The 14,672-nt window shown below is 41.3% G+C and overlaps 1 protein-coding gene across 1 annotated transcript in view; it reads left to right on the forward strand.

Annotated features, from left to right (window-relative positions):
- LOC129247403 (uncharacterized) overlaps nt 1-14,237 on the forward strand; it is a 64,552-nt gene extending 50,315 nt beyond the window's left edge. The window contains exons 2-6 of the mRNA XM_054886522.1: nt 8,234-9,993; nt 10,165-10,528; nt 10,590-10,770; nt 13,358-13,713; nt 13,825-14,237. Coding sequence (XP_054742497.1) covers nt 8,234-9,993; nt 10,165-10,528; nt 10,590-10,770; nt 13,358-13,713; nt 13,825-14,168 — 3,005 coding nt within the window. The 3' untranslated portion in view covers nt 14,169-14,237. The remainder of the gene's footprint in view (nt 1-8,233; nt 9,994-10,164; nt 10,529-10,589; nt 10,771-13,357; nt 13,714-13,824) is intronic.
- Nucleotides 14,238-14,672: the final 435 nt, after the last annotated feature.

A 14,672-nucleotide genomic window follows, 5' to 3' on the forward strand; every position in this document is an offset into this window, starting at 1 on the left:
AACAACGTGGGAAATTTTGCAAAAGGATTTAGGAGTGAAGCCTTTCAAAACACAGCTGGTGCAAGAATACAAGCCGAACCACCTACCGCAACGCAGAATTTTTGGTGAATGGCCTCTTGGAAAGTTGGCCGAAGATCCACTTTTTTATCGAAAAATTGTGTTCAGCGACGAAGTTCATTTTTGGATCAATGGGTACGTAAATAAACAGAATTGTCGATTTTGGAGTGAAGATCAGCCAGAAGAATTGCAAGAGCTACCAACGTATCCAGAAAAGGACACAGTTTGGTGCGGTTTATGGGCTGAAGGTATCATTGGACAGTACTTCTTCAAAGATGCTGCCAATCGTAACGTAACTGTGAATGGTGAGCGCTACCGTGAAATGATATCCAACTTTTTTTGCCCAAAATGCAAGAGTTTGACTTGCATGACATGTGGTTTCAGCAAGACGGTGCCACATGCCACAAAGCACGCGTACCAATGGACTTGTTGAGAGGCGAGTTCGGTGATCATTTTATTTCACGTTCGGGAGCTGTCAATTGGCCACCCAGATCGTGCGATATAACGCTTTTAGATTATTTTTTGTGGGGCTATGTTAAAGCTCATGTCTATTCAGACAAGCCTGCTTCAATGAACGCATTGGAAGAAAACATTAAAGCATTTATGTGTGAGATACCGGCCGAAACATTGGAAAGGTATGCCAAAATTGGACTAAGCGGATGGACCATTTGAAGCGCAGTCGCGGTCAACATTTGCGTGAAATAATCTTCAAACATTAAATTATATGAACTGTACTATCGATTTAAATAAAAATTGCATGCATTTTTCTGAAGTTTACGTGTGTTTTTTTGAAAAACCTTTCCCATAGCTCTTAAAAAATCACCCTTTACAATACCACATATTCGTGGTGTTGTATACTCTCGCCACTTTACGAGACGCTCTTACATTTGTTAGTTTCAGGACTAGTGGAACATTGTACTCGCGGCACTTTACATCTCTCTTTACCGTACATGCATATGTTATGTATTTTTGTTGCTAAGTACTTACTTCTTATTGGAAAAATACTTATGTTAGACCAGTGAAGTATTAGTGTCCCAATAATTGACACGCCACTCTACAGGTAGCTCTCTTGTTGTTACACATTTGGTTGTTTATTGTCTTTCGTAAGCTCTCTCACGCCATAATGTTTGCCTTTTCTAAAAAAGAGCGCACCACTGCCTCTGACCTTCCGATTCTTCCCCAATCTCTCGATTTGAATAGCTCTCTTTATCGTACAGGTTGATTTGGACATTAAAAAAATAATTTTGCACTAGAATTGTTAAAAAAAAACTTACTAATTATAGAAAGTATAACAACAACATCTATCTCTATTCTTTCCTATCTCTTTCTCTGATACTTTTCTCCTTCCCTCCTTGACTATCTATCCCCTTTCCAGAGCATTAAATACAATGGGCTCTTTAACCGGAGTGTTTTAGGAGCCACCAAATCTCCTGGTGCTCCTTTGCTCGATCTTTTCAAATTCATAACAACAACAGCGAAACTAAATTTCCGTTAGTTTGGCAAACAATATGAGTTAGAGGTTGTTGTGGGCAATGCACTGAGAAAAGAGAGAGCAGGTAGTAAAACTAAAATTAAAATTAAAGCGCGTTTATACGAATATTTGATTTTTACATGTTAAATGCTCGATGTGCTCAGTAGTTCTATGTAAAAAATAATGAAGAACATTTTTACAAAACATACTAACCTTCGAAGTGCTCAATAGGTGGGTTTTTTCGTCTCTTTTGCGCCCAACGACCAAATATAAAAATATCAAAAATTCTATTGGAAGTCTTTTAATACTCAAAGCTCTGAATACTAAATGCTGCTAACAATGGAAGTCAACGGAGAGAAAATTCGGTACATTTTACAGTTTTTCTTTGATAAAGGCGAAAATGCAAGCCAGGCGGTTGAAATTGTGAGTGGTGTTTATGATGCCGATACTGCAACAAACTATTTTCGATGTTAAAGAAAATGTCGAAAATGTCGATAAAATCACAGAAATAATCGAAGTTGATTGGCATGTTACTAGTCATAGCACGGCCCTAGAACTATAGATCGACCTGACCTTAAAACAGTTTGAAACCATTTGCACAAAATGAAGGGATTTCTGTTTCCCCAAAATAATATTTATCACTACTCTAATAAAAAATGATATTGGCTGCGCGCCTCTGCGCATTTGGTTCATACTCTGCATTAAATGCTTGCACTTGCACAACAATTTTATTACCTTGTATTCTCTTCCGGCGTATCATTTCACTACACGGGATATTTTCTGCGAGTGCTTTCCGTTAATAATTTAATTACTTGTGCTTGTAAAATATATTTTTTATAAAAAATTAATTTTATATACTTATATTTGCAGGGGAAATTCATAAATTCTTAATGTGTTGCAATGGGCGAGCAATCAAGCGCACAGTTACTTGCATGTCATGACATTTTAGCAGCTGGCTTGATGCACGCATAAATGTCTTCATTGGCACAAAAAACACAAAAACCGGAAAATCACTTGCAAATGTTGCATCATATTGCACATGTATGGATACATTTTTTTTTAAAGCGTGTATATGTATTCTTACACTAGACAATTTTCACTTGGGAGTTTCTCAATGAACTCAATAACTATTTAGTGAGAAATAATGAGGGCCAAAGAATCATAAACTATTGTAAATAATAATGTAAATTAGCATACCTATACGAAAAATTTATACTTTTCCGTGGAACTTAGCAATATTGCAAGTATAAAAGTAAGATTAATACGAGGGTCGTTTGAAAAGTCCGTGCAAAAATAAAAACCACATAACTCTTTTTTACAGAAAACCTTTTTTCTAATAGCCGTCCCACTTGGCAGGCAATTTCAAGCCTCCGAGTGTATTTCTGCCATGAAACAGCTCCTCATAAAAAATATATTTACCGTTCGAAGGCGGCTTAAAACTGTAGATCCCTCCGTTTGTGGAACGAGAACAAGACGCGCTCCACAAATAAAAGGAGGGATTCGGCCAAATACCTAACAGAAGTATACCATCCAATTATTTATTTTTATTTTTGAAGTGAAACTTCTTAGGCGTCGATGGACGAGCGAGAATGGAGAGTAAAATTTCAAGGCCATGCAACGTTTTGGGCATTTTCGTTCCGGGAGAGAGAAAAAAATATATAACGTATAGGAAAAAGAGAGAGAGAGCTATACCTTATATATATTAGATACATTTTAGGCTATTTTTCCTGAATTGTTCCTGCCTACTTTTTGGCGCTTGTTTGTTGGTGCAAACTTGTAGGAAATATATTTTTGGTGCCTACTTTTTGGCGTTATATTTCTTTGGTGACTACTGTTTGGGGCGTTTTTTGGTCCCAATTTTTTTGGCGTTTTTTTTGGTGTCTACTTTTTGGCGCTTACTTCCGTTTCCTGGCTAGTGCTTGTGCGTACTATAAATTGCTATCCGTTCCGGCGTCGGATTTATTGGTATTGCCTTGCGGTAATTTGTGCCGTTGCTGCGGTTCTGGAATTGCTGCGTTTGTGCGAGTTATAAACGCTCGGAGTAGTGCGCGTCGTTGACATGGTTTGTGTCCGGCGTTTACCTACCCCGTTTGACCCTTCTCCGTTTTTTGTAAATTTTGTGTATTTGTATTCTCTGCAAATGTTGTGAATTTATTTAGATATATACGGTAATTTGTGCCGTTGCTGCGGTTCTGGAATTGCTGCGTTTGTGCGAGTTATAAACGCTCGGAGTAGTGCGCGTCATTGACATGGTTTGTGTCCGGCGTTTACCTACACCGTTTGACCCTTCTCCGTTTTTTGTAAATTTTGTGTATTTGTATTCTCTGCAAATGTTGTGAATTTATTTAGATATATACGGTAATTTGTGCCGTTGCTGCGGTTCTGGAATTGCTGCGTTTGTGCGAGTTATAAACGCTCGGAGTAGTGCGCGTCGTTGCCATGGTTTGTGTCCGGCGTTTACCTACACCGTTTGACCCTTCTCCGTTTTTTGTAAATTTTGTCTATTTGTATTCTCTGCAAATGTTGTGAATTTATTTAGATATATACGGTAATTTGTGCCGTTGCTGCGGTTCTGGAATTGCTGCGTTTGTGCGAGTTATAAACGCTCGGAGTAGTGCGCGTCGTTGCCATGGTTTGTGTCCGGCGTTTACCTACACCGTTTGACCCTTCTCCGTTTTTTGTAAATTTTGTCTATTTGTCAAATGTTGTGAATTTATTTAGATATATACTCTTTCTCTCTTTCTCTCTCTCATTCTCTCTCGGTTCTCTCTCTCACATTCTCTCTTGGATCTCTCCCTCTTTCTTTGTTCGCCTTGAAAGTTTCACTTCTGTTATGTGTACTACGCTATACGCATTTTTTTAAACTTTTTATTTTTCCACATAGTCTCCTTTTAGGCGTACACCCTTTTCTTATTTGTTGCTCCCTACCAAATAATAGGATTTGTCCAAGTCTGAAAAAGAGCCCTTCGTTCCTGCAATCACCTACTCGTTTGAATAAAATATTTTTCCCCTCAGCCATTTCTTCAAATAGGGGAACAAATAATTTTTGTTGTTGTTGAAGTGGTTGAGTATTTAGGTTGGAATAATCTTAATTAGCGGCTAGCGTCGTTTAACTACCACCGTTCTCATGCGATGCCTTATTGTTTTTTTTGTTGTTTTTTTTTTGTGCTTGAGTGAAATCCATTTCGTGAGACCAAAATATAGCAGCAAACTTTTTCAAAATCTCTATGTCTAACAGCTTATTGAAAGAGCGAAGGCTTACTCTAGCTCGACCTGGGCATTCGCATCATAAGTAATAAAAAAAACAGCAGCATAAACATTCCCCGTGCATATACGAGGAATGCTGCTGAAATGACAGTCCTTGCCCGGATATAAATCCGGGTCGTTCCGGTTACATAGTACCGACTGTCGAGGGAATCTAAGATCTTGATAGCTGCTTGACTGTTTGAAAAAATAGCTAATCCTGTACTAATTTCTTTGTAGTGTTTTAGTGATTTGCATGCTTCTCTGATTCTACCTGGAACACGCTGGCATAGTCAGGAAATCGAACAGAGTTGTATAATTTGAGAAGCTCCGAATAGAGGCTAGCTCTCACACCACAGCTCATCTTAAACTGTCAGTGCAGAGCAAATAGTAGTCCGAGGGATCCGAGGGAGCCAAGTCATGAGAATAAGGGGGATGTGAAGCAAGGTGGAACCCTGTTGCATCGCCCTTTAATCTAAACGATTCACCTGCATATTGTGTTTTAGGTAAGTAGGTTGCTTGCCTTGATGATAAGCACTCCTACCCTGGCTTGATGATAATTGAACTACCCGCACCTCCTAGCAGGTATTTGTCTGTTTTGATCCGCGAGTAGTACTTTACTTCCCACTTATGGGAGATAGACAAATCCACACAGAGTTGGCACCCTATGCTCCAACTAGGAGTTACAGGATCTTATATATAAGGATATATGTTTACTCTAAAGGAGCCCAACTGATCAAAGGAGATAGCAGAATGTGTGTTTTCATATGACAATGCGCCGTCACTCACAGAAAATGATGCCGAGAAAATTCTCTACAATTAACTGGGAAATAAAATTAATCACCAGGTTACAATGGAACCAAATAAGGTGCGTTCGTCAAATGTGTTAGACGTGTTTTTTATTCGCTCTGATATTTTTTCAAATTATTATTGTAATAACGCAAACAAATAAATGCAATAAATTATTAAGATAGTGGTAATTGAATTTTATTACAAATAATTTGCAAAGGTGCAAATTAAATCTATTGTGACAGTGACTAATTTCCATTTAATTTGCTTAATAAGTTTAATAAAGTTTAATAAGCTTAAAAATGCCGTGTGTTATGCAACAATGTTGTCCGCGCGCAACCCAAAGTTCAATATGTGAAGTGCAACCATTTCTTCCACACCTGTTGAGTTTATGCTGGCGAGAACAAAAAAATGTCTGCACAATTTGCTCTACTGCTCGTCGGAATTCAATTCGCTCGCCTCCCCCACCAACCATTGTGGAGAATATGCCTCTGGAGAAGTCGCAAACACCGCTAGCACATTTTTTTAATTCCAACGAAAACCTAACCTCCTGCTCTTGTGAAGCCGACTGAAATATCAACTGATATCAGCAATAAACAACAAGTATCTTTGGCATCTATGTGTATTCCGATTGATTATTGATTGATTAAAAATTCCCGCTTAATTCACTTACTCTCCACTTTGCCTGGTGATAAAAAAAACCTGTAGACAAAAGTATAGCTTGTGCATGCAGTTCTAATCTCCTCACAGCAAAGACTCGCTAAAAAAGATTTAAGCGTTTACTATTCTCACTGTGGAGGTCAAATACCTGCATGCCTTTGTCACAACCTCTGTGGTCTAGTCGAATAGTGAAAACATAACCAAAAACCAATTAACACGTTGAGCCCGGCATCGATATTACTGTACTTTCCATTTGGCCGGCAACGAGCGAGCAATCGGGAATATTCAGACTGGAGACTGGAGCGATTAGTTAGAAACGAATTGCAGCAGACAAAAGTACACTTTGAAAATATATTCTGTTTAGAGTGTTTCAATAAACTTCATTAAAATTACTATACATTTATTTTTTAACTATCGGTCTTAGTTCATTGTCGGTCCCTAGGGACCGACGCCGGCCAAACGGAAAGTTCACTGTCGGTCCCTAGGGACCGACGCCGGCCAAACGGAAAGTTCACTGTCGGTCCCTAGGGACCGACGCCGGGCTCAACGAGTTAAGTGCAGTTACTTACCCGTCTTCATCACATATCACCGACGCTGCTATTTTTTCCTCTGTTGTCACTTTCCAACTTCCTAATACTTCTCCCACTTTCAGTCCGATCATTGCTACTGCTGCTTCTAGTGTTTTATACTACACTAATACTCATGCTGCTGCTGCTGCTGTGTTAAAAGAGGCCTGAAATAGCGGCAGAGCCATTAAGAAGATCATCAGCCAGTAGTATTAGTGTAACGACCCACTGCTTCTCTCAGTTATGCTGCGGCTGCCGCTGCTAATATCAATACGTCGACTGCGCCCACTCTCACTGCTTCATTGACTAATGCTGATGCTGCTACTGCTAGCATCAACATGTCAACTGCGCACATCAATCCAAGCACTGTTACAGTACTGCGCGTTAAAATAATTACTCAAACCCCGTGAACAACTATAAAAGGGCGAAGACGTATAATTAATAAAAGATCACGGGATGTAGTGATTGGGCTTAATTCTAATATTTTGAGCTGGATTTAGTAGCTATGAATAAACCCTCCTGCGTCCTTTAAACCTTCCATCACTTGCTTGCTTTCAATTTCCCCTCTTGTGACTTTTCTAGGTTGAACAGCATTTTATTTATTTGACATCATCAGGAAATACTTGCTTTCTGGGTTAAACGCTGCTGCCTTTAAAGCTCAGTTGCTCAAAATTTTAATGAAATATGTACTACAAATTAGAAAAAAACGTTTAAAGCTTCCATCAAAAACAGATGGAAAACTTAGCAGCTTACTTAAATTATTCTACTTAAATAACAAAATACTTGGTATCACTATGGATCAACCAAGTCCCACCTAACCTTTGTCCGTTTTCGCACATTATTTTCGTCTGAGAAGGCCTCCACTGAAAGTTTCCAAAAAATGTTTTTGTGAAATATTTCATTTGAAAATTTTTGTCAGATTTTCAAAAGTAAGGGTCAAAATTACTCACACGGCTAAGATATATTGGGTTAAGATGTTTTACAAAAGTATTAAACAAACTCGAGACCAAATAAGGAGAACTTGAATACAAACTGCAAAGTTTAGAGAGAAAACTGCAGATGGCCCAATATTCTACAGCTCTTCCTCTTTTATAATTGCCAAACTTCATTCTAATCTTTTTTGCGCCCCGCGGATGTCAAATTTAATTAAACGCGGCATATTTCATAAGCCGATTAAGCTCATGTGGACGCCACTGCGTATACGTGGCAATGTTTATGAGGTTACTTAGTCGAAAGTAACTTTGATTACAAGGCGCCATATTTTCCACTTGAACTAATTAAGCTATTTTTATTTTCTTCATTGCAGTTACGTTCATCGCTCAATTGATATCACAGCGAAAGAGAAACGCAAACGAGCAAAAACCAAAATAAACTAAAAAAAAGGAAAACCAAGTTACCAAAAGCATAAAATAAAACGTTAATAATCCACACCAAGCATTTTAATCAGTAACAACGCCTCCATATAAACACATACCCATCCGTCACCACACCATCACATTGGATTACGCGCAGCTTTACTTTCGTCCAGAGCCAACTAGTGGCCCCATACCGCAGCAGTATCAACAGTACCAGAAGTACCAACAGTACCAGAAGTATCAACATCAACCGTACCAGCAAAAGTATCAACAGTATCAGCAGTTGCCACAGCATTACAACTACTACAACTACAACTACAATCATAATTATCATAACACCAGTTCACGTTCCACACCGACCCATTCGCCCGCACCCTCATACACACATCTTCACCAACACTCACATCATCAACAGCATCATCTACAACAGCAAGAACTACTCATCCAACAACATCAACTACAACAGTTACAACAACAACAACAGCAACAACAACATCAGCAGCAACAACATCCGTGCAATTATTATTCAACGCCGCCGCCACCAACCAATACCAGTTCGAACCACCACACACCGAGTCATCACAGTTCGACGTACAGCGCTTACGGTTCGTACGGTTCTTACGGCGGCGCATACCTTGGCACCAGTGGCAGCGACAGTGGCGTAGGTGGTCTCACACCAATCGGACGTAACTATCGTCGATACCACTCGAGTGGCAGTGGTGGCAGCGGCAGTATTAGCGGTAGCATTGGCAGCAATTACCTCACTGCCGGCTCCCATAGCGCAAATTACGGGCGCACCTCGCCAGCACTGTCGATTCACGCACGCCCCTTGCTCGCATCCACATCGACTGCGGCCAGCAGTACTGGTGGTTGTGGCAGTACATACGGTTTGGGACTTGGCCTGGGACTTGGCCTCGATCTCGATACCAGTGACTACGAATACGAACGAGCGTCGCTACACTCTGGCGCTTACGCTTACAAACCGTCGTCTTCGCGACGTGGCAGCAGCCTTGCTGCCGACTACTTGTTGGACGTTGCAGCACATTGCAGCGTACCATCGCCGGCACTCAAACCTGAGCCGGATACCGATCTTGAGCTCGACCTCGATCTTGATCTCGATCTCGACGTGGGCGTCGGCGTCGGTGTTGACGTTAGCGACGTTGACGACGCTAGCGACATTGGCCTCGACATTGGTTTGGGCCTTAACGTCGAGGATATCGAAGATCTTGATATCCCGGTACCAGAACCGGAACCCGAACCCGAAGCGGACGTGCACGACGAACTTGTTCGCGCGCTTGAACTCGAACTCGATTTTGGACTTGATTTTAACACCAACACTAACCTCAACTTCAATCTCGATAGCGCAGATTTCATCGGACTCGACGACGTCGACATTGACGCAGAGGAAGAGCCAATACTCTCGCCAGTGCTCAATAGATCTTTGCGTCCATTCTCCTATCCGGCACTTACTATCACTGCACCAGAGAATAGTATCGCGAGCGAATCACCAATACCAGCGGCGACGCCGCCACCGACACCGACGGATTTTCTCTATCCGCAGTTGTCCGTACAAAGCAACAAGACGTCACCACAACATCAGCAGCACCAGCAGCAGCACCAGCAACAACAACATCAACAGCAACAGCAACAGACGCAACACTACTACCACCAACAACAAAGAACGACGCGTTTACCGCAACACGACGACAGTTGCGAGGAATTCAACAACATCACTGACGATCCGACGTCGTGCATCGGCCAAAAAAGAATGATGGTTAGCCGATTGTGGAATAGTTGTTTCCCCAAATTCACGCCGGAGCACGTGCACCGGCACAACTTCTATTTATGCCAGGTAAACTATACTCCAAAAGTTTAGCAAAATAAGACACACTTCCCAATATTTATAACTTAAATTTTTAGCAGACTTCTTGTGCTCTTAGTAACCCCTCGATCACTGTTTGAATTCCTCTTTTCTACTTTTCCCAATCAATATTTTCGTCTCGTTTTGTTTTCATGCATTTAGTGGCAACGCAACACGCAAGTGCGCATTGTCTATCTCTTCTATCGCTGGATAACGGCAATTACCTGCCTGGCCGCGCTCGTTTGCTCACTACTCGATATCGGGCGCTCCGAAGAACACTTCGAAAACCACTATGCGAAATGGTGGATCTACCTGACACACTGGGGTCTGCTCTTCTGCACGGTGCAGGCATGGCTGGCGGCGTGGATTGTGACGCAGGGCATGATGGTGGAGCGTGAAGATTTTGAGGTTGTGCGACAGGCGAGGAAGAGCCGCCTGCATCACATATACTGGGTGCTGTACACGTGTGCCACTGTGTATTCGTTCATCATAACGATGTGTTATTGGTTTTTGGTGCACGATCCAGGTACCGCCGTCGAATTGTGTATGACTAATTTGCAATATGGAATTTGATTTTTTCATTTCAGAAATTCACAAAATAGACGCTTTAAATATAATGGTGCATGTGTTCAATTCGGTGATTATGCTCATCGATTTAGCTATTGTCGGGCATCCGATCAAATTGAGTCATGTCTACTTCACGACTGGCATCGGTTTGGCGTATGGCATTTTTACCGGTATTTATTTCTTAGCTGGCGGCACAGATAGGTAAGTGCAGCATATTTTCTATGAATTTTAGAGGTGACACAATGCACACATTGCACATTTTGAACACTCGATTCACACATCACACCGTAGTATGAATTTTATTTTATTCTTGATTTGAAAATATACCCAAAGCCTCAGTTTTACATAGGAATTAATGCAAGTTTCGGCTCTAGTAACAATCCGTTGCGTAAATTCGTCCGTATTTTAGCTACACAAATTCAAAAACTCGTGGGCACATTCGACGCATTGTTGCTTCTGAAATGGTGTGGGCAGCATCGACGCAAATATTGGGCTCGCCTTAGACCCGCCAAAATGATCGAGTAGGATGTTCAAAACGGTTATCAATGAAATGACATATATTTTCGCGACTTTCTTTTCTTCTGCTCCCAAACCATCATTCTCCAGAAGACTTTTTTTTTGTGAAGGGTGTTCCATTTAAAGGCATCCGATTTCAGAACAACGAAAACTCAATTTGACTGGGCTATCTTTATTATTCTTGTGTAGAGCCATTATGGCATTTATTTTTGAAAGAAAATCCCTTCCACATGTTAACCGCAACTGCGCCGTAATTCGGTCATCCGTAAACACTAATTTCGAATGCCTCACTGCAGGACTTTGGTCGGCATCTCGCGAATAACTTTAGTAATATTGCCTTCCAGTACCTCAATCGAAGCTGGTTTATCCACAAAGCATTAAGATTTTACATATCCCCACAAATAAAAGTCCAAAAATGTGATATCACACGACCTTGGTAGCTAATCCACTGGTCCGAGACGAGAGTTAAATTGCTGACCGAAACGACAACGCAGTAAATCCATTATCCATTGTTTCACGGGCTCTATGGCAAGTAGCGCCGTCTTGTTTGAACCAAATATTGTGCAGATTGCGGGCTTCAATTTTCGGCATCAAAACGTCGTTTAATATGGCGCAATATCATCCGCCATTCACTGTTGCATAGGTCGCAGCCTCGTCTTTGAAAAAATATCGGCCGATGGTTCCTCCAGCCTCTAGGCCGCACCAAGCAGTTGTTTTCAATGAATATAATGGGTGTTCTTGAATGACTTCGGGCTACTTATTAGTCCAAATACGGCAATTTTGCTTATTAACGTAGCCATTAATCCAAAAATGACCCTCATCGTTGAGCCTCATCCAAAAATGCGGATCTGCGACGAATTTTTCAGGAGTCTAACGACTGAAATTGTGACGCTTTGGCAGATCGGTCGGCTTCAAATCTGGGACTAGCTATATTTTATATGCTTTCAAGCCAAGATCTTTGCGTAAAAACGTCCAAGTTGTGCCAGAAGATAAGCCAAGCTCGAGTCTTCGACAAAACTCTCATTTACAGCCGCAATATTCTCTTCACTTCGGGCTGTACGTCGTCCAATCGGTCGAGTACCATCCAATAATATAAAATTATTCTCAATTTTTTCGATGGTTTGCCGAATAGTGCACCCGGTAGGACGGTTATGTACACCATAAGTTGACCCGAGCGCGCGATGAACACTTTTCACTTAGCGCCGAAAAAGTTGTTGAGACGTAATCTTTCAACTTTCCATGATGAAATGTCAATGAATACTGAAAAAATTATGTATTTAGTTGGACGGTAGTTACGCGAGATCTGTCAAGGAACCCTTATTGGAAAAACGACCTCAAAGAAGTTGTGTTTTTTTTCGTTTTTTTTTTACCTAAAAGATTTTAAAGAATAATACTTTAGAGCTTGGAGATTCAGAGCGTTTAAGTGGAAAATTTTTCGAAACATTTCTGCTTTAAATTTTGGTGTATTCGCTCTTAGTGAAGTTTTTCTCGGTGTTTTTTGGAAATCAGCCAGACTCATAATTTGAACAAATCTTGACCCATTGGCTTGAAATTTTAGCTGCAAATTGACAATTACATTCTGTATGGAAATAGGAATAGATTTTTTGATTTGATTTATAAAAAATTTTGGACGTTTTTTTTACAAAAATTAAAAACAAACTGCGTTGAAAAAAGTTGCTACTTCTTACAAACTTAAAAGAAAATTTTTTTTTCAGAATTTTGACTTATTTTATTGTTCCGTTGTAGAAAACACACAAAATTTGTTTATTTTTTCATCACTACAGTGACCCAACCCCTTAGTACTTACCCCAATACCGATCCCAGTGAGCCCATTTCATTGTGGGATTTAGTTGAAAAATAAATTTTTTTAAACTACATCAGTTTCAGCGGTGTGAAGTATCCAAATTCAGTACAAATGTTTTCATTTGTTCATGGAAAGTCAATAACTGCATGCTTTTTTTTTTTGATTTATCATCGGCATTATAAGTTTTATTGTTATTTATTATCTTTCATTTATTATATTTTATTTGTAATTTATTCTTTATTTAATTTATTATTTGTAGCAGATTTATTACTGCGTCATATCTTATCCTGCACACCGCTTTTTACAATAGTTCTGTTTTCCACATCAACATGAAACCACGCACAGTTTAATTTCGAAATCACCCATTCACAAATGAAGCACCGTTATTTGCATGCGCATGGTATTCGTGAGCATCTATTGCAAATACTTGGTTCCTTTCTCACCAGCGCCACTAATTCTTGTTTGCAGAAAAAACAATGTCTACATCTATCCCATGTTGGATTGGACCAAACCGGGCAAGGCTATCATCGTCACTGTGTGTGCCGTCATTTCCGTCTTTGTGGTGCACTTCTGTTGCTATCTTCTGTATCGCACGCGCGTCTGGCTATTTACAAAACTTTGCATACGCGGCGCGCACAACCGAGATGGCGAAATGGGCGAGGGTCTGCATGATGAGGCGGCGGCGCGTCTAGGCGGTGGCACCTCCCAAGAGTACTCACACCAGCAACAGTATCCGATTCTTCATTCGGAACAGCCGCGCACCAGCCATCACCACCATCAGCACACACAAAATCAGCAGCAGCCACAACAACAGCACCAGTCTGGCGGAAATGTGCAAACTGTAGACATAATGAGCGGAGGAGGAGGAGGAGGAGGAAGAGGTGGTGGTGGCGGTGGATTAGGCACCGCCACACAACATACCACACCGCCTTACTATCCGCAATACTCCGGCTATCAGCAGCAACCTGTGGTGGCGGGCGTCAATGTTGGTGTACTCAGCGCTGGCGGCTACTATCAACCGGAAAATAATAACAAAAATAAACAACAGCAACAACAGCAACGCCAGCTAGAGCAACAGCAACACCAACAACAGCAACACCAACAACAACAACAACAGCAGCAACACCAGCAGCCGCAACAGCAACAGCCACAACAACAGCAAAAACATTCCTCATCAGCGACTGCCGCATCCGGTTTAAGTCGCACCGTGGCGCATTTAGATGCGGCACAGCGTGAGCAATTCCTAAATCCAAACAAGATTGTGGAATATAAAATGTAAAGGCGTTGTACCCGGCACCGATATACGTTCCACTTGTCCATGAAATTCTTGGAGAAACACTGTGCGCAATGTCAGGAGGCCAAGCGACGCGCCGAAGAGGAAGCTCATGCCAAAGCGGAAGCGCAAGCAGCAGCCAAAGCTGCAGCCGAAGCAGCGGAAATCGCAGCGGCCGCAGCGCTGGCAGCAGCCGCCAAAGTCAAGTCGGAATGCGCAAAATGTTGCTGAGCGCGAACTGCCAGTTGCAAGATGTAGTTGTAGATCGTGGCAGATTAGTCAATTTTACTGCCTGCTGCCCGTTTGGTCAGTCTTGAAATGCTGGCTGGCGTTACAGTGTGAATTTTATTGTGAGCGCACGTTGTTGTTGTTTAGGTTAATTTTTAGGATTAGACAGTGGTCAGTGGTCAGTGGCTCCGTTGTAATGGTGTCGGGTATAGGCGTGATGGAGACAGGGAATATGGCACAAGCGATTGGAGGCGCTAAAAATGTATGTGAGCAAAAAGTTGA

The sequence above is a fragment of the Anastrepha obliqua genome, chromosome 5 (genome assembly GCF_027943255.1).
Source record: "Anastrepha obliqua isolate idAnaObli1 chromosome 5, idAnaObli1_1.0, whole genome shotgun sequence".
Taxonomy (NCBI): Eukaryota; Metazoa; Arthropoda; class Insecta; order Diptera; family Tephritidae; genus Anastrepha; species Anastrepha obliqua.